We start from the raw sequence: 25092 nt of genomic DNA, 5'->3' as shown, positions 1-25092 counted from the left end.
AAAAAACTAAGCCATTATGCACACAGATGGGGAATATCATTGAGGGTTCTTGTAAACTAAAGTCTCAGCTCTCTTTTGGCACACATTGCTGTTTTGAGCAGATGAAACACTGGAGAAGTACCACAGACAGAAGAGAGGAAATGTGGGTAATAAGCAGTGTGTGTGAGCTGGAGGAAGTTGCAACTTATTTTTATTTGTGGTAAGCACCAGCCAGGACAGGTTTCAACCAGCTCCTCATCCAGCGGAATTGAGATATATTCTGTGTGATTAGGGTGCCACTCTGTGCTCAACTTTGAAAACTACAACAGTATTTAAATTTGCATTGACGTCTTAGGCACTGCTAATCCAGAAAGATGCATAAAATCAGAGATATGCAGGATAATTTCTGTTCTCAAACTTTATTTGAATAACATTCAAAATCCTGCATGAATTTAAAAAACAGACAACACTTGGGTTAACCACAGCAAAAACAAGAACAAGAGTATTTGGGGATTGAATCTTTAATTTTATCAGCCATTCTGTTGGCTGTCCATCCACGATCGACAGGTATAAATCTGTAAAGAGTGCAGTATGCATGTCGAGTGATCAACTGCCATGTAGTCGCAATGCTTTAAAGGGAGTGGTCTTAATATATTCTGAGAGCTATAGGGGTGTAGTCTCACGGGTGACACCCACCTCATAATTTACTCCAAATGCTCTTCCTGGTTTGTTCCTATTAGTTCATTTCCTGAGGTCAAAGGTCTTCGTGCTCTTCTGGATGTTTCACTATTTCTGCCTCATTCTCCTCTGAAGGTAACAAAGACAAAACCAATAGCACTTGAAAATAAGAACTGATCAGCACAAGTCCCACACCCCTCAACTCATGTTCTGTACAAGGCAACACAATATCCTTGTGTGTTTATTTTGTCTTCACGTATAGTGTATGTTGCAAAAGGAATGACTTCATTGAGGACAATGAAGGATCTAATTATATCACATACTTGCATGATCACGCACTGCTGTCAAATACAGTGTCAACCAAGTGTCATCTGATACAACTGCGTCTGCAGTATTTCATAGAGCGTATACGGTTACTGTAGTAGTAACTACAGTGTACTTAACCTGCCAAGTCAGAGTGATTTGATTTGGATTTAATGTCATTTATGGTTGCGTTTGACAAGACTTACATAAAAACAATATTTCAATAACACAAGATAACTATACTCAATTAAAGTGCTGTCATCATGTATATAATGCATTTTAAATTCATAAATAAACTAGTCCAGATCGTTGTTATTGATTACCTGGCTCTGGTATTTTGACACAGACTCCCTCCTGTTCCTCGTACCTGCTGGCACAGATACAGATGTAGCCTCCTTTGTTGTTAAAACACTCCTGGTTCTCCGCAGTACACACAGCATCAGTCTGCTCACACTCGTTCACATCTGAACAGATCGACAATCAAATTGGTTTTCGGCACTGTCTGATGACACAATTCTGCCAATTAATATAATTTGTTATATTTATTGAAAGCATTAACTCCCCTCAGTGTACTAATGTCATGACCCTAGAACCAAGATAAATGTATTCAAAATAGATTCTGAAGTTTTATAATTATATGTTCGATAATTGGAAAAATATGGTAATTCTTTCCATTTCCTGAAAAGTTGTTTGACAAGAGGTTATCAGACAGAAGTTTTATAAAGTCATTGTACATCAACAGTTGGCAAAGTACTTGTATAGTAAAAAACAGTACCATCCTCAGTGAATGTCATAAAAAAGTGAAACTGAAACAAAAGTTAACCTCTTTAGATAAAACACTATCAAATATATTCACATCACCAAATAACTTATTAAAACACAGTTTTGAAATAAAGGTCTACAGTAGTCTCAACAGCACTCTCTGACGTAAGGCTGGGCAACTGACAGTGGCTTATATCAGGGAGGGAAAGGAGGAAGGATAAAATAATGAAGAAAAGGAAGGAGGGAAGAAAGGAAGATACTTCCTCAGTATTCCACCAGGGCCATACTGAAAGTGGGTGTTGCAAGATAGAAAAGTGGGAGGATCAACACCAGTGTGTGTGTCAAACTAGCTAATTGGGCAGATTAGTTGCCACAATACTTGAGTGGCTGCTTCCTTGTAGCATTTTCACTAAGCCAGTAAGGTACATTAGGAGAATGAGGTTAAGGTTAGGAAAGGGGTTAGGCTTAGCTAAAATGCTACAAGGAAGCAGCTGCAGCCACACAAATCTGCCCAACTAGTGGTTACTTTTCAATACACCCACGTGTGTTGATCCTCCCACTTGAATTGCAAAGCCCACTTTCAGACACACTCCACGTATGCAGATTCCCATGACTCCCTACCTGTGCATGTGCCCTCTGTGTCCTGGTACCCAGGAGCACAGCTCTGGCACTTATCAGGCCCTGTCCCAGTACAGCCTGAACACACCTCGTCACAGCCTGCCAGAGAGGAGAACAGAGGTCAAATGTTAATACTTGTTTAAAGTTTACTACAAATAGCTTAGTATATATGTTTATATTTTCAGTCCCTAACACAATAGCTGTATCCATCCAACAACATAGTATATATGGTCCTCTCACTAGGTAGTAGACCACAGTTTTACAGTACCTTTACAGGAGAACGAGCCATCCGTGTTCAGACAGTACTGATCCTCTTTGCAGAGAGGAGGGTCGTTCAAGCACTCGTTCACATCTAGGGTCACACAATGAGAAGGAACAAGAAAAGGGAGATTGAGCTTGATGTCAAATTCATGACAGGGAAAGTAGTTATTATGCCATGAAAAGGTATAAAAATGTCTCTCTCACCAAGACAGGTCCCCTCATCATCCTCCCCCCAGCCAGTCTTGCACTTCTCACAGTCCTCATTGGTTAGACCAGTGCAGGTCTTGCAGGAGGTGTGGCACTCTGTAGTGTAGGGAATTGAGTGGGAAAGGTGGTTGAGATGCATGCCCTGCTCCAAAGACACCAAGCCTGTCCCCTTGGCACATTGCTTAGATCTGAAAGGACTGGATTTGTGTAAACCCTTGTTAAAATGAACATGCAAACATAATAATAACCTGTGCATAGTGAAAACGTGTCGTTCCTAATTTCATTGAAGTATCCGTCCATGCAGTCCAGACAGAACTCCCCCTTGTAACCATGGTCACAGTTGCACCTGCCGTTACCCCCTCGTGTTCCATCACCGTCACAAACGCCGTTGCCATGGCAAGGCCTCTCAGAACCCGCCACACAGGCTGTCAGGAGGAAACAGATTATTTTTATTCACCCATGGCTGGTTGGTATTAGTCAAATAAATGTGGTTTTGGAGGAGTATGTGTTTACCATTACAATCAGGGCCAAACGTTCCCGTTGAACAGCACACCTTGATGGTATCAACGCAAAACCACTTATACAGATCAGGATGCTTATTTTGCCTGGATTGGAAGAGTGAGATTTAAAAAAATCCCAATACACATTTGAATTGTAGCCTGGAAGTTCAGAGATTCTACAAGGACAAAGATAGTGGGGTCTTGAAGTCTGATGTCAGTGGCCTATGCTCCAGGAGAAGTAAAAGGACTAAGTAAGTAGTAAGGGGTTTTGTGCTAATGAGACATGTGCTGCCCTGTTGTTCTAGCTGAGCAGTCAAGTACTCACCTCTTGAACCACCAGGTCTCAAAGTGGTCCTCGTGCTCCTCTACCATGTGGTTACAGTCAAAGCTGCTGCTGTCACACAGATTCTCCAGAATCTCAACTAGGCGGATCTCACTGAGGAGAGGGGGAGAAGACAATGGGAAGAGACAGAAATCAGCTTCTATTGTGCCACTGCGTCAACAGAGAATACATGGTCTGGGTCAGCATGACAAATAGGTTTAGCAATCACTGATCAGAGCAAGCAGATATGCGATAAGCACAGCAACAGTCCAGCATTAGGAGGAATAGTGTATTATGATGAGTGGTGTATAGGAATCTTACCTTGTCTCATATTTGGAAAGTGCCCTCTCCTCCCAAGCGGTGTTTCCTCCACCAAAGTTCTGCTTTTTCGTTCGGTCCAATCCCTGTTGGAACAGTAGTGTGAGGATGAAGACTAGCTAACTAGAGACAGACATTGGCAGTCATTTGATCAATGGTGAAAATGTACTACAGGACTGTCTGATAATCTGGGTGTAAAAAGCACACGTTAGCCAGTTATTAGGTCTGACTCCCACATTATAAACTGGTCTAACGTTAATTGACTGACTAGTACACTGGTGTTATGATGCTCAGTCACATTTCATAGCCTACATCAAGGTCAGAAGAGAAGGGCTTGGTTACATGAATGCATTACAAGCACAATACACCATCATTGGTTGCCCACTGGTAAATAAAAGCACATCAATTGGTTGCGGTTTGATTCAGACCATTTGATAGCACTGCCCGGCAAATTATACACAGAATAACATTTCAAACGTACCTTACTGAAGTTATCAGCTATCTGTTTGCAGGTATTACATGAGCTTTTTAAGTATTTTGCATAGGTGCATTGTGATAGTAAAATAAAAGCTAGGCTACAAAATAGCCACAATAATTGATTGAACGATAGCATTCTGGGTAACTACAGTAACGGAAAGCAGTTGAATGACTCGAAGTTTCATATCATAGTTAATGTTACACACTAGACACTTGCCAGCAAGCTTCCTATCCCTAAAACGTGTAGCACAGAGTCTATACACATATACAACAATGTATTGGAAATTAGCTACCCAAAGCGTACGAAAGTAATATTTACATGCAGGAAGAAAAAAGGAGCTACCTTTTTTTTTTCTTCCGCGTCACCCCCTCTTGGTACGATTGTGGCTTGTCGTGATTTGTCATTTTGCCCATCAATCACTGTGACTACCAATGATATTTCGCCACGCGTGGGACAAACGTCTTCTTTCTACCCACGTGGAAAATATGTTGACATTTCCAGATTTGTGCGCATGCGTCAACTTCCAATATACTTTCACGTCATGGCAGAGCCGAGGGCTGCGTCTGGGAAATCACTGTTGTTTTTATTAATTTCGGTGACTCTATTACATTTGTTTATTTGACCTTTCACAAAAGTTGAAGAAAGTTTCAACTTACAGGCAGTGCATAATATTCTTTATCACAGACTTGATTTTGAAAAGGTAAGACTCAGAACTACCCATACATCAGCCAACTAAAGATAGCTAGCTAAATGTTAGCTAATCTTCTTTACACATGTATGGTGCAAATGCTTGTTGACAGTGTTACACTGGATCTTTTTCATCTCTTGATAAAGATTTCTGCAATATTACATGCCCGTATATTATTTTGTGCCCACCCAAACAATGACAAATGCCAGAAATCCATTGCTGATGTTGACAGTATCTTCCCAATTTCTCACCAGTATGACCATGAATTCCCTGGTGTGGTGTCACGGACATTCCTTGGACCTGTATTCCTATCAACGGTCTGCTCCCCACTAATCTACCTGCTGTCACTACTGGAGGCTTCCAAATTCTACACACAACTGATGGCTAAGTCTTGCTGCTCAAAAAAATAAAGGGAACACTAAAATAACACATCCTAGATCTGATTGAATGAAATATTCTTATTAAATACTATTTTCTTTACATAGTTGAATGTGCTGACAACAAAATCACACAAACATTATCAATGGAAATCAAATTTATCAACCTGTGGAGGTCTGGATTTGGAGACACAAAATTAAAGTGGAAAACCACACTATAGGCTGATCCAACTTTGATGTAATGTCCTTAAAACAAGTCAAAATGAGGCTCAGTAGTGTGTGTGGCCTCCACGTGCCTGTATGACCTCCCTACAACGCCTGGGCATGCTCCTGATGAGGTGGCGGATGGTCTCCTGAGGGATCTCCCAGACCTGGACTAAAGTATCCGCCAACTCCTGGACAGCCTGTGGTGCAACGTGGCGTTGGTGGATGGAGCGAGACATGATGTCCCAGATGTGCTCAATTGGATTCAGGTCTGGGGAACGGGCGGGCCAGTCCATAGCATCAATGCCTTCCTCTTGAAGGAACTGCTGACACACTCCAGCCACATGAGGTCTAACATTGTCTTGCATTAGGAGGAATCCAGGGCCAACCGCACCAGCATATGGTCTCACAAGAGGTCGGAGGATCTCATCTCGGTACCTAATGGCAGTCAGGCTACCACATGGAGGGCTGTGCGGCCCCCCAAAGAAATGCCACCCCACACCATGACTGACCCACCGCCAAACAGGTCATGCTGGAGGATGTTGCAGGCAGCAGAACGTTCTCCACGGCGTCTCCAGACTCTGTCACGTCTGTCACATGTGCTCAGTGTGAACCTGCTTTCATCTGTGAAGAGCACAGGGCGCCAGTGGCGAATTTGTCACTCTTGGTGTTCTCTGGCAAATGGCAAACGTCCTGCACAGTGTTGGGCTGTAAGCACAACCCCCACCTGTGGACGTCAGGCCCTCATACCACCCTCATGGAGTCTGCTCAAACGGTCAGAAACAGACGCATGCACATTTGTGGCCTGCTGGAGGTAATTTTGCAGGGCTCTGGCAGTGCTCCTCCTGCTCCTCCTTGCACAAAGGCGGAGGTAGCGGTCCTGCTGATGGGTTGTTGCCCTCCTACGGCCTCCTCCACGTCTCCTGATGTACTGGCCTGTCTCCTGGTAGCACCTCCATGCTCTGGACACTACGCTGACAGACACAGCAAACCTTCTTGCCACAGCTTGCATTGATGTGCTATCCTGGATGAGCTGCACTACCTGAGCCACGTGTGTGGGTTGTAGACTCCGTCTCATGGTACCAATAGAGTGAAAACACCCGCGCCAGCATTCAAAAGTGACCAAATCATCAGCCAGGAAGCATAGGAACTGAGAAGTGGTCTGTGGTCACCACCTGCAGAACCACTCCTTTATTGGGGGTGTCTTGCTAATTGCCTATCATTTCCACCTGTTGTCTATTCCATTTGCACAACAGCATGTGAAATTAATTGTCAATCAGTGTTGCTTCCTAAGTGGACAGTTTGAATTCACAGAAGTGTGATTGACTTTGTGTTGTTTAAGTGTTCCCTTTATTTTTTTGCGCAGTGTATGACATCCGTATACAGCAGTGCAATGGAGCAGACCTGGGTCCAATAGATTTTTCACTTTTGGGACTACTCAATTGTTTCCATAGTGCCACAGTAGTTCCACAAACTAAATCAAGTACGTCTTGATATGTAAATGACAGGTCTTTCACAAATCAGCCCAACTACTCAAATGTATTGATGTGTACCTTTTTGCTGTCCAGTGCGAGGTTGCCTGGGAGTGTGTGTGACTTTATCTCTATGGCGCATGCAGAGGGAGGTTCGGAGGCAGTTTGGGTCAACAGTTGCGGGAATGTTCTGTCTCACCTGCGCCTCACAGTTCCTTCTCATGTTCTACAGCACGAGACCCCTCCCCAATGTATTGGCACTGCCAATAGGTAAGAGACACTGATATATTGTAGACATGATTGTAGTATAAAATATCTTGGATGAAAACTAATATACATAAGTTGTACTGAAAAAATGTGTATCAAAGTACTGTTGAAGACAAGCATCATGTATGATTAAAATCTATAATAAAAATGTCCACAGGAAATACTACATGAAATAATATATATATATATTTTTTAAATAATGTCCATAATATATGCAGTAATAGTGGATAGTGTTTCACAGTATTACTTACCTGCAGTGATGTGATTGGCTGTGATATTCAACTATTGATTTCTCCTGCCATAGTGGCACCCGTTGTCAAAATGGGAAAGCTGTTATGTAGTGGATATCGGATCAAGTGGCCAGTGTAAAAATCACTCTGACATTTCCTGGTGGCTACAATTCTACACAGTTGGCTCAATTTCTGTGAGAAAAGAAGCACTGAATATTGTAGGGAATCATTGTGCCAAAATCAATGTGACGTACACTACCGTTCAAAAGTTTGGGGTCACTTAGAAATGTCCTTGTTTTTGAAAGAAAAGCAAAAGAAATTTGTCCATTTAAAATAACATCAAATTGATCTGAATTACAGTGTAGACATTGTTAATGTTGTAAATGACTATTGTAGCTGGAAATGGCTGATTTTTTAAAATGGAATATCTACATAGGCGTACAGAGGCCCATTATCAGCAACCGTCACTCCTGTGTTTGGGGGTAGAAGCCTCTTGGACCTAGACCTGGCGCTCCGGTATCGCTTACCGTGCTGTAGCAGAGATAAGTCTATGACTAGGGTGGCTGGAGTCTTTCACAATTTTCTGGGCCTTCCTCGGACACCGCCTGGTATAGAGGTCCTGGATGGCAGGAAGCTTGACCCCAATGATGTACTGGGCTGTACGGACTACCCTCTGTAGTAGTGCCTTGCGGTCGGAGGCCGAGCAGTTGGTCCCCCTTTGCTGCTATACCAGACTCCACTCTTCTGGGAAGACTTTCCACTAGATGTTGGTACATTGCTGCGGGGACTTGCTTCCATTCAGCCACAAGAATATTAGTGAGGTAGGGCACTGATGTTGGGCGATTAGGCCTGGCTCGCAGTTGGTGTTCCAATTCATTCCAAATTGTTTGATGGGGTTGAGGTCAGGGCTCTATGCAGGACAGTCAAGTTATTCTCTGTGCAGTCCAGTCAAGTTCTTCCACACCGATCTCACAAACCATTTCTGTATGGACCTCGCTTTGTGCACAGGGGTATTGTCATGCTGAAACAGGAACGGGCCTTCCCTAAACTGTTGCCACAAAGTTGGAAGAACAGAATCGTCTAGAATGTCCTTGTATGCTGTAGTGTTAATATTTCCCTTCACTGGAACTAAGGGGCCTAGCCAGAACCATGGAGAACAGCCCCAGACCATTATTTCCACTCCACCGTTACAGTTGGCACTATGCATTGGGGCAGGTAGCGTTCTCCTGGCATCCGCCAAACCCAGATTAGTCCGTCGGACTGCCTGATGGTGAAGTGTGATTCATCACTCCAGAGAACGCATTTCCACGGTTCCAGAGTCCAATGGCGGTAAGCTTTACACCACTCCAGCCGACCCTTGGCATTGTACGTAGTGATCTTAGGCTTGTGTGCGGCTGCTCAGCCATGGAAACTCATTTCATGAAGCTCCCAAAAAAATAGTTATTGTGCAGACGTGGCCTCCAGAGGCAGTTGGGAACATGGTAGTGAAGACAGATGATTTTTACGTGCTTCATCACGGTCTCGTTCTGTGAGGTTGTGTGGCCTACCACTTTGCGGCTAAGCTGTTTGTTGCTCCTAGATGTTTCCACTTCACATTTACAGTTGACCGAGGTAGCAATTAGCATGGCAGAAATTTGATGAACTGACTTGTTGGAAAGGTGGCATGTTATGACAGTACCACGTTGAAATCAGTGAGCTCTTCAGTAAGGGAAATTCTACTGCCAATATTTGTCTATGGAGATTGCATGGCTGTGCTCAATTGTATACCTGTCAGCAACGTGTGTGTGTCCACATACTTTTGTATATATAGTGTATTTTAGGAGTTTTTTTCTTCCAGCAGTTTCTCTGATGGTAATCTTGTGCAGTTAAAGGTCTGTTATGTTTTCTCCCTAGTCCTGTTGGCGTTCACTGCATGGATGGGGCAGAGGTACCGGTCTTTCCTCTGTCTCTCGTCATCATTGTGTTTAGATCAGAACTGTCTCTCTACCTGGGTCTGATGCTGCTCATGTCATTACTGAGTAGAAGGCTAGGGATCCTTCAACTGCTCTACTATGCCATTCCTGCAGGTGCTGTCACTAGGTAAATCTGTTATCAGAAAGACTAATTCTGGTTCTGGATAACTACAGGGTGTGCAGGCTTTTTCTCCAGCCCAGCACTAACACACCTGGCTAAGCTATAGTAGTTAGATGAGTCGGGTGTGCTGTAGCTTGCCTGGAACAAATGCATACATACCCTGTAGTTTTTCACGATTAGACGTGTTATAAATGTATAAGCTCTTTTAGATGAACGTCTAATTTTGTCTCCTGTCTCTTTCAGCTTTGACTGTCGGCATTGACTCATTCTTCTGGAATAAGCTGATTTGGCCCGAGGGCCAGGTACTCTGGTACAACACCACCTTGAACAAGAGCTCCAACTGGGGAATATCCTTCACTTCACTCAATGCCTGTTATAAACCCATAACAATGTTCACAAAGTCAACTAATTGAATCATTCACCACAGCTTTAGACACCTGCTTCTCCTTGTTTGATTCTGAGTTAGTATAAACGTTTGATATTATGACATGGGTTCATTTTCCACTCATCACGGAGCCCACTTTTGACCTGAAAACAACTTGCTACCTTTCCTTGACTTTCTCCCCCAGTAAACCGCCCCCTTTCTGTGGTACTTCTACTCTGCTCTGCCCCGTGCTCTAGGCTGCGCAGTGCTGTTCGTCCCCTTAGGCCTGCTGGACAGACGGACACGCACCCTGCGGCTGCCTACTGTAGGATTTATCCTGCTCTACTCTTTCCTGCCCCATAAGGAGCTACGCTTTATCCTCTACACCTTCCCTGTGCTGAATATAGTGGCCGCACGGGGCTGCTCCTTCATGTAAGGAGAAAGGCTGTTATTGGCATGATTGTTGTCTGTTCCGGGAGGTCAATTTAGTATAATAATGTTGGAAAAACATGATTAGTGCTTATTTTGATATTTTTGGCCTTCAGGATGTTGGAGTCACAGTTCAATTGTCTTTCAGGGGACATGTTGTATGGACCTTAAAGTGTGGACAGAGAAAACACATCAAATTAATGTTGAAAATCTTTTAATTCTCCATCCTACAGTCTGAACAACTACCACACATATTGGATGTATAAACTTGGCTCCTTAATCGTGGTTGGCCAGTTGGTGACAAATGCTGCAGGTAAGAACAGTGATGTAGTAGAGAGTAAATGCACGTCAAGGCTGTTTACACACCTTAATTATTTTGAGTGAGCGTTAACCACCTTTTGCGGAAAATGTATTAAAAGTATAGTAGGGAGCGTTAATTTACTCACTATCACTTGGTAAGAGGTTATACATTTTTTGGTATATCAGTTACCAAATCAGACAGTGAGGAAAATGTCATGGTTGCATGTAAATCCATTGCTTCTCCTCAGATGTCTCTTTATATTGATGTATTTGCTGCCCAAACTGGAGTGTCACATGTCTTAAACTGAACAGAAACTGGAGGTTAGTTTGACTAGGTATTCTATTCTGGAATATAACTGTTTCCAACCTTCTAAAGGCATGCTAAGGATTCAGCTTTGTGTTCTATTGTCAGGTATGACAAGCGAGAAGACATTGGCCCTGGACACCCTGATATGAAGACATACTCCTATGTTCTGATGGAGGCCAATGCCACCCACATAGCACTACTCAAAGACTGCCACGTGCCTTTGGCCTTCTTCCAAGGTTACAGCAACATGACATTGAATGCCTTTCGGTTTCCTTTTTTCAGTATAAACCTGGGAGACAAACTGGTGTTGCTAGAAAGAGTACCTTACCCTGAGCATCCCAGTTGAACTGAGGAAAGTGATGTAGTTTTTCAGGATTTAGTATTTTCTTATGACCAAATTGTAAACAACTACAACTAAATTGCAGTGTATTGAGTGTTCTGTTTTCAATCACTCTTTTGGGATATAAGTTGGTTGGAACCAGATATTGATAGGATCACCTGCTTTGTCATTTACATATTTAAAAAAGAAAAGTCTGGCTAGGCCAGCTTAGATCTCCATTCACATGCAAAGTGTACAGTCCTTTCATTACTTCAAATGAAATTGATCCATAATCCTCCATTTTTACTCCACCAAACCAGGTAACTGGTTTAATGTCTAACACTTCCTCCAAACAGTGGTCAGATAACCCCAGTTCAATAACTGCCATCCTTCAAAACAGTGCATTTAAATAAAAAAATCTGAAATAAGTTCAAAGAACTCATTATGCTAGTTCTCCATTTAATGTTTTCTATATGAACAAAACAGCTCATCGTGAGCTTTGGAATGAAACTGAAGAGGAAATGTTTGACTTACAAGGAAGTACTTGTGCCACTTGAGGCAATATTACATGCTTTGAGACCACTTTTCAGAAAGGTTACATTTAAATAGACATTCCACGGTGACACTATTCTCAAGAGTTCTCCCTACTAAACATGACATCACACTAAGTGAAATTGGCAGGTAGTATCCAACTTATCTAGTAAGAACATATTTTCTGTTGCCAAACATTTGCTCGTGTCCCCTACCAAACATGGCAATTTCTGTACACAAAGCATGAAAAAAAAACAGGAACAAAGGATTACATAAGAAACCTTTTATTTACAAATGACCACAATTTGCATGGTTCCAGTCTGAATGCTTCCACATTTGAAATTAAGTTCAACCATTATAACAAATGTACAGTACATTTTATTTGACAACCCATAATTTAATCCCTTAAATGTAATTGTGCTAAAGACATATCAAACAAATTGCTTCTGAAAAAAATACAGCAATCTTGCATAATATTAAAATATTTCAGCAAGTTAAAAGCAACTTCTAAATTGACAGTACCATGAGCCACATTCATAATGAAATAAATAACAAAACTTAACATATTTCAGTCACAGCATTTATTTTTGGGCAATGTGTTCATTTAGAAAAAAAACAGCATCTTGTTTCTTCTAATATTTTAAGCCATTTAAATTGAATGACTATTTGCACATCAAAGTATTTACAGCATTTTGACCTGAATTAGTTTTGGATAAGGCACAAGGAGAGAGAAGACAAAATTAAGACACAGGAACAAATGTTTACAACCCCTACCGCTAAATGCACCCCTCCCTCCCTGACACTTCACTGAGTCTCTGACTCATGCAAGTTCTAAAGTGTTGACAGTAGTACACAAAATGCAATTAAGAATAACTTAATTAACAATTCCAAATGCGCTCATGATTTGAAAATGAAGCTCAGTGTATTGTCTATTCTCCTTTTAGTTACCCCTGAATCTAAAAAGTTACCCCTGTCATTTCACAGTTCTATGAATTGGACCTTGCTAAGGAGCCTCAAACAATGGTTTTAAATCAGTGCTGATAATAAATTAAGGGTAGGTTGACCTTTAGAAAGAGAAGCCCCTCCATGTTTTCTAGTAATGGCATGGGCTGATTCAGAGCGCAGTTCACACTGGCTGTGCTGAACAGAATCTCTGCTGGGACAATGCTGGGAGGGCAGCCCACATAGCGGACAGCAACCTTGGCAAGGTCAGGCCACAGTAACTTCTTCAGGTTCCAGTAGTCCAGTGGATCACAGCTTTGATCAAGTATGTCCTCCTCCAAGTATTCCAGCACTGCCAGCTCTGATGATTTTGGCTTGTCCTCCTGTTTTATCTTGTGTCTGATGTCATCCATGAGCGCCCAGAGGTTGTCCTTGTTTGAGGGAGAACCGCTTGATGAAACTGGGACCTCTCCACCACATCCGTTGGATAGTGAAGGCTTTATCTCAATTGAGGTAGAAAGGGACACCTGAAGTTCACTGATGAGATCTTGTTTGCATTGCTCCGCCTCTTCCTCTGTGAACAAGGAAGTCTTGTACCGTGGGTCCAGCATTGTCGCCCAAGTGTACCTGGGGTCGTGTAGGGTCGACGACATCCTGCTAACCATCGCTTCCTTCAGAGACTTGAGCATGTTGTCGATGCCCATTGTCTCGTCAAAGAGCATGTCTATCTTCCGGTTGAGGATGTGGATCAGTGGTATGACTTGACCCAAAGTGGCAGTGCGATTGCTCATCTCCCTGCAGGCCACTTCGAAGGGCTTCAACGCATTGCATACCGACTGCATCACTTCCCACTGGTCGCAACTGATAATTTCCCTGAAGTTGCACTCTATTGACATCTCGTCGACCGCTTTCTTTTGTTCCACCAGACGTTCAAGCATGAAGAAGGATGACCTCCATTTTGAGGGAACGTCCTGGATGAGGCAATTTTCAGGTAGCTGGTAAACCTTCTGCAATTCTGCCAACTTCTCCTTTGCTTTGTCTGAGCGATACACGCGCTCGCAAATCTTCCGAGCGTTGCTTAGAAGGTTCTGGACCATCCTCTGACTCTTTATGGCTTCGTTCACAATTAGATCTATGGTGTGGCCAAAGCACTGCACGATGACATGGTTGTTGTCCTCCAGGACGTTAGCAATAGCATTGTTGTCGGTTACAGTGAATCCTTTCTTCAACCCTAAGGAGCTGATCCAGGTGTCCCAGAAGTATTCGAGCTGCTTCTGTATATTGAGCGCGTCATGGTCACAGTCTATCTGTGACACACTGAGGAGAGCGGAGCAGTGAAAGTCCTCGCCCTGAGGTCTAACACATGATTCGTATGAAACCCAGTGGGCAGTAAGAGTCAGAAATTCCCGAGTCTGGCTAGTGACCCAGATGCTTGTTGTAAAATGGACAATACCACTCTCAGCCTCTTTCAGGTGTGTGAGAACAACCTCCTTCACCCTCTCATACATGTCTGGTATGGCAGTGCTGGTGAAATACGAAGAGGAGGGTAGAGAATACTGAGGTTGAAGATACTCCAGTAATCGATTCAAACCAGTGTTCTCTACTAAGGCTGATGGCTGAAGATCCAGTGCAAGCATTTCGGCAACGAGTTTGGTGATTATTTTGGCAACCGGGTGGTATTCATCAAATCTTTCACAGTTTTCATCATACACAGAAGAAGTGTCCATGAGTTCGTGTTTAATGTGAATTTCAGCAGATGGCACATCACCTGAGATAGTACTGTTACTTTCAAGAACATTTCCATGAAATCTCTGCATGTGCCTGAATAAACAACTAGTTCCGAGGTTTGTCGTCTTTTTGCCCCGACTTATTGTGCGGCTACAGTGCAAACAAACCACCTTAGTGGGATCAGAAGGGGAAATAGAAAAATGATTCCACAACTTTGATGTCTTTTTACTGAACACAGAGTTATGTGGCTTTTTCTCTTTGGCAGGGCTGTTAGTCAGTTTGACTGGAACAGCCTCAGCAGCAGAGAAAGTAGCATAGGGATGAGGTGAGGAATCCTTATCATTTGTGCTTTTTTGGTTTTTGAGGACATCAGGGTGCCTTCTCATTAGATGCCTCATCAAACAGCTGGTTCCGAAGTCTCCCCGTTTCCCCCGGCTGATGACACAGGGACAGTATCGGCAGAGGGCTTTAAGCTGATCCACTGGAGAGACGATGAAATGGTGCCACACTTCGGATTTCACACGTTTCATGATTTTTTTATTTTGTTGAAAAATTGAACTCGCCAGATCCTCTTTCAGGCCTGAGCCCTCGAGAGATAGATCACACATTGAGGGAGGTAAAGGAACATCCTCATCTCTAAGTCCAAAGCAGAGATTGAGGGAGGAATCCTGTTCTGATTGGTTTATTGTGTCATCAGACTCCTCCTTCACATCCATGCTTTCATCTTCGTTATGGGGCATTTCGTCAGATATTGTTTCTGGCGAGGATGGAGTGAAAGGGGATTCTTTTTTAATCTCCACTACTGAGTCCTGATGCAGCTGAGAGCGAGACAATAGTGTTGTTGGGTTTGTATATGGTGGTGGGATGTTCGAGCCCTGTCCATTTTCTTCAATGACAATTCCTCTGTGGGCTCTCCACATATGGCGTATCAGACAGCTTGTGCCCAGGTCTTTTCCATTTTTACCCCTGCTAAATTCATTCATGCAGTGTATGCATACTGCTTTGGAACTGTCAGCAGGGGACAGGTAGAAATGCTTCCACACAGCTGATCTTCTACGAGAACTTGAGTTTTTGGGAGTTGCAGCGAGGCTCTCACACCCACCTCCATCAATCGCTTCTTCATGGTTGTTGGAATGTGAGGATGAGACTGTGCCAGTGTCGTTTTTGGCACCCTTTTCAAGTTTTGGTAACACTTTTTCTTTGGATGAAATGTCAGAGCCCTCTGCTGAAGAGGTGGACTGTGAAGAGTTCTTTCGTGAGGCAGGAGTAGTAATGCTAGCTGCCAGGCTTCCGTTACTTGATGAATTTGAGGGGGTTATTACAGATGAGGCAACTGAGGCAGTCAGAGTATTTGAGGAGAGGTCACCATCTTGTAAAAGCACAGTGGGGTGAGCCCTTCGTACGTGCCTCATTAAACAACTTGTACTTAGGTCCTTCTCGTTCTTACCTCGACTGAACTCTTTCATGCAGTACATACAGATTGCTTTGGTACCATCGCGTGGAGATATGCAGAAATGGTTCCAGGCAGGGGATTTCTTCCTGGGATTAGCGTTAGTGGGACTTCTCATGGATGACAATAGGCTTTGAGTGACAGCATCCATCGCAACATCATAAAGAGTGCTTGTGTACCCACTAAGCATACTACTGTAATCATCTGTATTGTCATCTGTATCGTCTCTAGTAACAAAGGGGCCTACAGAACTATCATATGATAACCTTTCATCCTCTTGGGTCCCCTTCATACTGTTTGGATCCTCTTCCTCATCATGTTCAGATGTGCCATTTTCTATCTTGACCGCAGTGTTAAGATTTAGGATTTTGTTTGAAATGGCCGGAGAAGTAGGCCCAAGAGAGTCCTCTTTATCACATGCCTCATCTACTTCATTGACAGACTCATTAATTGTTAATTGTCCATCAACCTGAGAAATAGATAAATTGTCTGGTTCCTCCTCGTGAATAGAAGCCACGGGTGAGGAGTCTTTAGTCAGTGTTTTAGACGGACAAAAGGTTTTTGCGTCTGCAGTGTCATGGGGGGTGATGCTGTATGATTTAAACACGTAGCCATCTTGCCCCTCAATTTTTAGAAATGTTCCTTTTGCCTCTCTTTTCTTGTTTTCTATGCGATTAGTTTCTGAGTCTATTACATCTTCACTCTTAAGAGAGAGGTCTTCCTCTCCATCCATGTTAGCCGACCAAAGTTCAGGGGGAAAATCAAATTTTCTTATGGAATGCAGCTTGCCAAATGTTCATGAGTGTGTGAGCATTTCTCACGCCAAAGTTTCAGTCTTGTCCAGATCAGAAGGAGCAAGCTTGTAGTCCATTTCCTCTATTTACGAAAGTGTCAAGAGACGTTTCCACCTTTTCTAGTCGGCTCTGGAATGAGAGAGAAATTCAATAAAACATGATATTTCAGCAAATAGCAGATAAAAAAAAGTTGACCGACTAGAAACTGTTTACCATGTCAGGCTGCAATCCAAAGGTCCTCAAATTACCCCTAAAATGGGTGTTTGAGATCTATATTATATTAGCCATGCTTAGCGGTATGACAGTGCAGAGTTCTACCTGATAATTAATTGCACCCACCTGGTGTCCCAGGTCTAAATCAGTCCGCGATTAGAGAGGAACAACTAAATAAAATGCAGTGTAACTGGCTTCAAGGTCCAGATTGATACTAGCCTACCATTGTTTAGGTGGTATCCCACCCAAAACATGTACATTCAATTGGTTTCAATGTTGGTGCGCATTGCTTCCAGCAATGACTAACTTTGGGATCCTTTAAACCCAATTTTATTTAATTACCTTGATTTAACTTGGCAAGTCAGTTTTAAGAACAAATTCTTATTTTCAATGACAAAATGTAAAGTCTAGCATTCATTGGTGACATTTTATCAAAGTAGTTATGTCACTAATTTAATGTAATTAAATGAGTATAATTTCCCAATTTATGATAGAAAAATAGCTTAGAACACAATACATTGTTATTGGTTATCAAATTAAAACGGTTTCATGGTTGCCACAGTAAGTAAACCTTATTAGCAATAATGTCTAATTTGCCTAAAAAATAAACTGCTTATTTACATAGGGATAGTGAGTTCTTTAAGATCAACTAACCCAGAACAAGAGACAAATGGGGAATTAATCGTTATTCGTGCATGCAGCCAGCTACCAGCAAACCACAACAAATGTTGTGTTTCATCAAAACTGTAGCAACCAGACATAATCCGATTGGATCATAATTATGTCTGGAATCTAGACAAATCAACGAGAGTAGTATTATACTCCTTTTTCTAACTAGAACGTTATCCAACTGCTAACGAGCTAGTTAGCTTGACAGCTAGCTAGCTACAGGAGCCTTATTTCCTGATACAGCGTCAGTTGGCTGGCTAGTACTTTTCCGGGTAGCTAACGAGCAACATCCAGGATTACGGTGTGACACATTGATTTGCTTTAAAATAGTAGCTATTTCACACAACTCATAATTTGGAGCCAATTGAGGTACTGCTAACCCTAGCTAGTCAGCCAAGTTAATAGCAATGCCAGTGTCTGAGGCTAGCTAGGTTAGCTACACAAAAACACACACTGTATAGGTTTCTAAAACAGAAATCGGAAACCATAACTTCACAAACGGACTATCCTTTCAACTACATATATGAAGCAGCCTGTGTTAACTGGCAACAGTATCCGATACAGTATGGAACCTGGTCGTGCCAGCTAGCTAGGCCACACTGGACATAACCTGTCTGGTGAGACAGAACCAGATCCTTCCCTGGTATTAGAACAGAAGAACCACAGACCAACCGAATCAGCCCAGTACATTACTTACGACGTTATTTTAACAGAGACCCCCTAGAAATCACAGACCAATATAGTATACATACCTTGAAATCTTAGTGTATAAATCAATGGCTTTCTGTCACTAAACAGTTAAATACGACACATTTGATTGCTCCAGAGGGGGATTTACTTCGTTGCTTTGTCTCCTAGCAGTTCACATTCAGTTGAAGCAGGTCCACACAGCGTCGGACGGAAGAAACACGCTTTATGATGTCACTGGGTTGAAGGGTTTTCCAATATGGCGACAGGGACAATAAAAAAAACTAAAATTCTTCGATAAAGCAACACGTCTTAATAGATCGATACGTGCATACTACTTCTTGACAGATGTTAGCATTATTGGCATTGTTTTGCAAATACCATCGCCAATACAGGGACAATAATCAATTTTACCAACGGTGTTGTTTGTTTTTCTCCTGTTATTACTGCTCTTAAATGTTAACCTTACCAACGGGGTTTCTTGACCTGAAGTGTCTCTCCCAGGGGCACTGAAATCATCACGGGTGGGCATATGGTTTACAAAACAAAGCTCCACACATTTATGAACATATTTGACTTGTCTTATTTCATGAAGCACAGGCATAATGCATTGTTATAAAAGGCTTGTTGTATAGTCATTGTTTACTAATCACTGCTGAGAACAATGAATGTGAAATCTAAATGCTACATTATGTGGAGTGAGTCTAAATTTAGACAGTGTCTCAACCAGCATGAAACACACATTAAATGGGAATTTGAATGTTAATACAGACTGAATTTAGAACAAATGACTAGGCTGCATGTATGTAAATCCTCATGCATGCTTTGAGGCTTCACAGGACAGGGGGCAGATGGGGCCAAAGATGGTGTATAGTTTACTCTGGCCATTTGTGAACATATTTGAAAGGTTCCTGTCTGTGTAAGTGGGCTTTCCCTCTCTCCGTGAGCATGCTTTCTCGCATGAGCTCATGGTTCCTCCATAATATCTGCCATGCTCACGCGCGGGAGAGGCAACATCTGGTTCAAAGGTATTTTTGTTATTTTATGAGGATCCCAATTAGCTGTAGTGAAAGCAGCAGCTACTTTTACTGGGGTCCACATGAAACATGACATATTACAGAAAATGTAGACAAGAACTGCTCAAGGACAGGGCAACATATATTTAAAAACAGCACACACAGCCTACATACTGGGGCAGCAGGGTAGCCTAGTGGATAGAGCATTGGACTGGTAACCGAAAGGTTGCAAGTTCAAATCCCTGAGCTGACAAGGTACAAAATCTGTCGTTCTGCCCTTGAACAGGCAGTTAACCCACTGTTCCTAGGCCGTCATTGAAAATAAGAACTTGTTCTTAACTGACTTGCCTAGTAAAATAAAGGTAAAAAAATACAATTTTAAAAAATCAATACATAGGTACAAGGTAAAACAGGGAAGCGGCATGGTGTTGCTTTAGCTGTTTTTTATTTATTTTTTAAAACCAGGTTTGCTGTTCATTTGAGCAAAATGAGATGGAAGGGAGTTCCATGCAATAATGGCTCTATATAATACTGTATGCTTTCTTGAATTTGTTCTGGATTTGGGGACTGTGAAAACCCCCTGGGGGCAACTGGGAAAAATAGTTTTGAATGGTCATCAACTCGATATTGCAAGTAAGGAACTTGGGCCTCTTTGTAGAGCTCCAACTTTCCGACCAGAAGATCACTGACGTTATGATTTAACATAGTTCCCAGTTGTCTTGAAAGCACCATAAGGCAATGATTGATGTATTTAAAGGGCAGTGGCCATGCTGACAGCGATCCACAACACGTTTTTCAACTATTTGTTCAGTACTGCACGGTCTGTTAAATTGAACGTTCCAGAATTTAACTTACTGAACACTGCCCTGTTATATTTAGTGTCCCCTCAGTACTTACAATGCACACTTGAGGACTTGAGTGGCTCTGTTTCTATGGTAAGCTTAAAGGGGCAGCTGAACATTTTTGTCTCATCTGATATTTTGTCTGAAAGACTCAGGTCACACTATTAAATTGAGCAAAATACCACATTACTCCTTATTAGTCATACACTCCTTGTTTTATAAACAGTACTAAGCATACTGATCCATTTTGATTTGTGTTTTTTGGTGTAATTAATGGCTGGTAAAAAATCTGAGTGGCTGGTAGATTTTTTTAAAATTTACCTGCCACAGTGGCTGGTAAACAAAAAAGTTAGTTGTAGGCCCTGGTAGTAGCAAGGACTGAGAAGTGAGAATGAGATAGTCAGGTGTCATACATACATTCACTGTCACTCACCAATGCAGGATAGGAAGGGTATGCCGTGGAAATTCTACACATGGGACACTAAAGTCAATCTTAAATTAATCATTCTTTATTAACAGCAAGCTGGAAGTCACCATCAGACTTAGATGCATAAAGTACCGGTCTGAAGTCCTGTATGTCCTCTTCTATACTGCTTATTCATTATTCATGCTTAAATCATTACAACTCCTGGCCCTAGCTATAGTATATAACCAGAGCCCAGTTTTCCTGAGGGGTATACTATTATGCACGCTATATAAAAACATTAATTCAAGCAATTCTATTCATGATTTACAGTCCAAATTGTATTATTTTTGTAATATTAAGTTTTCCAGTGAGTTGTTTAACCCGTGTGTTGATACTGTCACTGTTAGAATGCCTCTGGAAGTGTTTCTCTATTTACAGTGAACCCCTCAGTTTGCTTGTAAGTTTATTATGAAAGATCTCACCATGAACGCCTTAAAACGTCTACATCATGCTTTCAAGTCATGTACGTGTACACGTGACATTTACGTGTCACATGTTAGTTTAAGTGTCTGTTTAGTTTATTATTAAAGATCTCACCATGAACGCCTTACAAACATCTACATGATTTTGTAAAAAATATTTCCATTTGCCAGAGTAATGAAATTAATTTCATTTGTTGATTTAGCTAAAATAGGCATATCACTTAAACAAAAATTATTAGAATAGTTGATTTGTAGCCAGCCACCATTACTGTGTAGATATGCCTATTTCTCAAATCAATACGGACACAAAGGCTTCTTTGTTGCAGGTAGCCCTATTCAGAAATAAGAGGTAGCCTAGGTCTCGAGTGGCACATTCAAAACCACTCGGAACTCAGCAATCTCTGAATTCTGACTTAATTGCGTTCAAGACAACTAGGAACTTGGGGGAGAAACACGAGCTCTGACTAGAAAAAAATTGTTTTGAACAGTGATCCAACTCGGTATTCCAAGTCAGAAACTCTGGCATCTTTCTCTGACCTGAAAATCACTGATGTCATGATTTGACCTCGTTTTTCCCCCAGAGTTCCAAGTTTACCACAAATGTACCGGTTCAGACAGACGCAATCACTGTGTCACATCGTTTATAAGAATGATCGGACCAAGGCGCAGCGTACTTTGAGTTCCACATAATTTTAATTAATAAAGTGAAACTTAAGCAAAGACGAAACAAATAAAGAATAAACTAACCGTGACGATGATGCAGTGCTAACAGGCAACTAAACAAACAATATCCCATAACCCACAGGTGGAAAAATGCAACTTAATTGTGATCCCCAATTAGAGACGATTACCAGCTGCCTCTAATTGGGAATCATACACAAACCCCAACAGAGAAAATCAAACCTAGAACCCCACATAGAAATAATAAACAAGACTAAAACTCCTAGTCAAGCCCTGACCTACTCTACCATAGAAAATACATGTTTTCTTAGGTCAGGACGTGACACACTGTCACCATGCAATCCTTAGGCTATACATTTCTGTGGATATGTCTTGTGGTTAAAAGCAGGGCTTGGAATTGAAGGGGTAAGTGAGGATATAGGCCTAATCCTTGTTATTTAGGCAGGCAAAAAGCATATGCTTGTTTGCTTATCCTTAGAAGAAAAAAAAGAGTCTGGGTTATACAAAGTGATCATATCCACATTGATGGGACAGTAGTGGAGAGGGTAGTAAAGTTAAGTTCCTCGGCGTACACATCACAGACAAACTGAATTGGTCCACCCACACAGACAGCATCGTGAAGAAGGCGCAGCAGCGCCTCTTCAACCTCAGGAGGCTGAAGAAATTTGGCTTGTCACCAAAAGCACTCACAAACTTCTACAGATGCACAATCGAGAGTATCCTGTCGGGCTGTATCACCGCCTGGTACGGCAACTGCCCCACCTACAACCGTAAGCCTCTCCAGAGGGTAGTGAGGTCTGTACAACGCATCACCGGGGGCAAACTACCTGCCCTCAAGGACACCTACACCACCCGATATCACAGGAAGGCCATAAAGATCATCAAGGACAACAAGCATAGTCTACTAGCCTATCGAAGGTCTTGCTCAGCCTCATCATCACAGGAAAAGTTTGGTTGTTTAATTAAATGCTCCCTAATTTAGAATATTAGTGGTAGGCTATGCATACAGCAAAAGACCAAAAAGATAGAATTGGGATGGGTCTATTCATAGACCAAACAGTTTAACGGGTACAGCTTTGATTCAGGGGACATCACATTGAATCAGGCTATTCATTTCAGTGCAGTTGCTTTATTACCCAGAACTTTAACTGAAACGGAACCAAAAACATCCCAGCCTGTTTTGATCGCAGCTCAGGATGAACCCTGAGCATTTCAGCAGTATGTCATTGATTTAGCTAATAATCGCCTACAGATTTGACACAAAGGAAGACATACATTTAATCTGGGTTTGACAAATAACCTGATGAGGATGCTGACTTTCCCCCATATTGTTTGTTCCCAATTACGCTAAATGTAGTCCTATTAATGAGCTTTTGATGTTGTCCTATTCATTTGCATAGGCTAACCATTGCAATCAATTATATTTACTATCTTCTGTTTGTTATGAATAAACAGGCATCAGGGGAAAAAATATAATAATTTGTTTCGATGCTCCCCCACATAAATTAATGTTACTTACCTTACAGATAACAAAGTCAGCTAATTTCCACCTCATTCATAAGTAAATACATTTTATTCATACACTGGCTTGTCTGGCTGGCATGTTTTCATTTTAAAACTGGCCTTCCCTTATCTACACTGAAATAATATATCAGTAGTCCGCTATTATTATTTAAAAAAAATATATAGCATTAGTACACCATTGTGGTTGAATATATCTATTGTAGGTCCTAGAATACAACCATGATTAATGTTGCACTAACAAATACCGTCAAGGGATATGTTAAAATTTACAATAATGAATACCCTGTGAAACAGCTGTGAAAACCAGAACCAAAATCAGACAATATTTAATATTTAAATATATAAACATTATAAATAAATGAAATTATATTTCATATTATTACTAATACATATTTTACATAGCTCTTGGAGGGCCAGAAAATAAATTAACCAAGGACAATATTTTTTACCTGGTCAAAAACCTCCACATGCTTCTCAGCCCATGCCTGAAGGTGGTCCTCGAAGACGTTCTGATCTGGTTTGACAACTTTCACCATATCAGGTGGAGTTTCAGTGATCTCAAAGTACGTTATACAAAAATAGAAACAGACAAACAACACGAAGCCAATCACATATTTTAATACTCCACTCTATGCACTAATTGTATATACAATTGCATTGTTTACCTCAGTAAACAGCTACGGCTCCCGTCCGTACAGCAGGCGATAGATAGGGTGAGTGAGTACTCTGGAGGCTGCTGTTGTGTGCAAAGAGAATTACCTTCAGGTTGTCCTCCCACCATTCCTTCCCGTCAAGGGACTTGCCCATGGCAGTCTTGAGGGTCTGGTTAGTCCGTTCATCCAAACCTGGAGTCACAATACATCTACACATGCACATTATGTGTACACTGTACTATCAGTGTCAATTTCGAAAAATATATAAATTACTGGAAGCCTCTGCGAAACAATGCTACAGCCATTACATTATTAACCACGAACATGTAAGCTAACATTGACAGAAGGATTGCCTAGAGCTAGCTAGCGCTTAGCCAAGCAACATTTGGTTAACATCAAGCTAGCGAAACGTTAAACGCTATTTTCATACAAATATTAACACTTTAACACATTTTATCGTGACGTCACATATTTACATATATTACCTGAACTATACTGAGCCTTTGTTCATAGAAAATAAAACAAATAGGATATAAAATATTGAAAAAAAGTACAGAACGTTTGGACGTACAGAAACCTCCATTAGTTAAAATGAAAATTCCAACCAGTTTTTCCACTCGGTTAAAACTCCCTTCAATTGCCTTCAAACATCACCAAACTCATGGACTATGTAGTTAACCATGTTACCTGAATATTTTGGGAGTCAAAATGACATTTTGCACATTACATACCTGAATGTAAAATGACGAGATGGAGAAGTAGTTTTCAGTAGTAGGCATTCTCCAAGATTAAAGGAAAAACCATCAAGCTCTCACTAACGCTCCCCATTGATGTCACAGCTCCACTTAGCGGCAGTATCATATACTTTACTTTAAATGCAAATACATGGGAGGCCAATAAAATGATACAAGGGATGGCTTCATAAAATAGCAAACAAAATAAAACATCAAAAATATGACCCATACATATTTATGTGTGTCACATATACACATGGCATATGCTTGGGTACTACCTTGAC

At 41.6% G+C, this 25092-nt stretch overlaps 3 protein-coding genes across 31 annotated transcripts; 1 reads left to right on the top strand and 2 right to left on the bottom strand.

Annotated features, from left to right (window-relative positions):
- Positions 1 to 379: 379 nt before the first annotated feature.
- On the bottom strand, positions 380 to 4769 carry LOC124014025 (cysteine-rich with EGF-like domain protein 2). 9 transcript variants are annotated; one of them, XR_006834953.1, is made up of 11 exons: positions 4430 to 4769; positions 3952 to 4034; positions 3634 to 3744; positions 3322 to 3413; positions 3057 to 3233; positions 2806 to 2904; positions 2609 to 2692; positions 2344 to 2439; positions 1284 to 1327; positions 981 to 1101; positions 380 to 786 (listed from the first exon to the last, which is right to left on the bottom strand). XR_006834953.1 is itself a non-coding variant. In XM_046328673.1 (10 exons), the coding sequence occupies exons 1-10, from the start codon at positions 4559 to 4561 to the stop codon at positions 777 to 779; spliced, it is 981 nt and encodes a 326-aa protein (XP_046184629.1). In that variant the 5' UTR covers positions 4562 to 4768; the 3' UTR covers positions 380 to 776. The 9 variants fall into 9 exon arrangements, 4 of the variants coding, with proteins under 4 accessions (XP_046184629.1, XP_046184631.1, XP_046184628.1 ...); XR_006834954.1 differs by lacking the exon at positions 981 to 1101 and having other exon boundaries at positions 380 to 554; positions 676 to 786; XR_006834951.1 differs by having other exon boundaries at positions 1284 to 1424; positions 4430 to 4768.
- A 184-nt stretch (positions 4770 to 4953) lies between these two features.
- Positions 4954 to 11556, top strand: LOC124014588 (dol-P-Man:Man(7)GlcNAc(2)-PP-Dol alpha-1,6-mannosyltransferase-like). 17 transcript variants are annotated; one of them, XR_006835041.1, is made up of 9 exons: positions 4954 to 5126; positions 5369 to 5431; positions 7062 to 7178; positions 7264 to 7437; positions 9981 to 10084; positions 10310 to 10533; positions 10764 to 10843; positions 11079 to 11151; positions 11243 to 11556. XR_006835041.1 is itself a non-coding variant. In XM_046329768.1 (9 exons), exons 5-9 carry the CDS (start codon positions 9716 to 9718, stop codon positions 11284 to 11286), a joined length of 480 nt encoding a protein of 159 aa, XP_046185724.1. In that variant the 5' UTR covers positions 4954 to 5126; positions 5369 to 5431; positions 7062 to 7178; positions 7400 to 7437; positions 9558 to 9715; the 3' UTR covers positions 11287 to 11556. The 17 variants fall into 17 exon arrangements, 16 of the variants coding, with proteins under 16 accessions (XP_046185724.1, XP_046185722.1, XP_046185725.1 ...); XM_046329768.1 differs by lacking the exon at positions 11079 to 11151 and adding an exon at positions 9558 to 9743 and having other exon boundaries at positions 7400 to 7437; XM_046329766.1 differs by lacking the exon at positions 11079 to 11151 and adding an exon at positions 9558 to 9743 and having other exon boundaries at positions 7314 to 7437.
- Positions 11557 to 12255: 699 nt separating this feature from the next.
- LOC124014586 (zinc finger BED domain-containing protein 4-like) lies at positions 12256 to 24900 on the bottom strand. 5 transcript variants are annotated; one of them, XM_046329753.1, is made up of 4 exons: positions 24806 to 24900; positions 24181 to 24283; positions 23871 to 23978; positions 12256 to 17030 (listed from the first exon to the last, which is right to left on the bottom strand). In XM_046329753.1, the coding sequence occupies exon 4, from the start codon at positions 16838 to 16840 to the stop codon at positions 13019 to 13021; it is 3822 nt and encodes a 1273-aa protein (XP_046185709.1). In that variant the 5' UTR covers positions 16841 to 17030; positions 23871 to 23978; positions 24181 to 24283; positions 24806 to 24900; the 3' UTR covers positions 12256 to 13018. The 5 variants fall into 5 exon arrangements, with proteins under 5 accessions (XP_046185709.1, XP_046185706.1, XP_046185708.1 ...); XM_046329750.1 differs by having other exon boundaries at positions 23871 to 24283; XM_046329752.1 differs by having other exon boundaries at positions 24181 to 24884.
- Positions 24901 to 25092: the final 192 nt, after the last annotated feature.

Source organism: Oncorhynchus gorbuscha, linkage group LG25 (assembly GCF_021184085.1).
Source record: "Oncorhynchus gorbuscha isolate QuinsamMale2020 ecotype Even-year linkage group LG25, OgorEven_v1.0, whole genome shotgun sequence".
In the NCBI taxonomy this organism is placed as follows: domain Eukaryota; kingdom Metazoa; phylum Chordata; class Actinopteri; order Salmoniformes; family Salmonidae; genus Oncorhynchus; species Oncorhynchus gorbuscha.
Note: the sequence above shows the minus strand (reverse complement) of the source record. Positions and strands in the feature narration are given on the sequence as shown.

Coding starts and splice junctions, on each gene's coding strand:
- LOC124014025 (XM_046328672.1), bottom strand. CDS start 4,561: ATGCTATCGTTCAATCAATTATTGTGGCTATTTTGTAGCCTAGCTTTT. Junction 2,905..3,056: donor CACGTTTTCACTATGCACAG/GTTATTATTATG, acceptor CCTACACTACAG/AGTGCCACACCTCCTGCAAG. Junction 787..1,283: donor TGTCAAAATACCAGAGCCAG/GTAATCAATAAC, acceptor TGTTACCTTCAG/AGGAGAATGAGGCAGAAATA.
- LOC124014588 (XM_046329754.1), top strand. Junction 7,438..9,980: donor TGTATTGGCACTGCCAATAG/GTAAGAGACACT, acceptor TGTCTCTTTCAG/CTTTGACTGTCGGCATTGAC. Junction 10,844..11,242: donor GTTGGTGACAAATGCTGCAG/GTAAGAACAGTG, acceptor TTCTATTGTCAG/GTATGACAAGCGAGAAGACA.
- LOC124014586 (XM_046329750.1), bottom strand. CDS start 16,840: ATGGATGGAGAGGAAGACCTCTCTCTTAAGAGTGAAGATGTAATAGAC.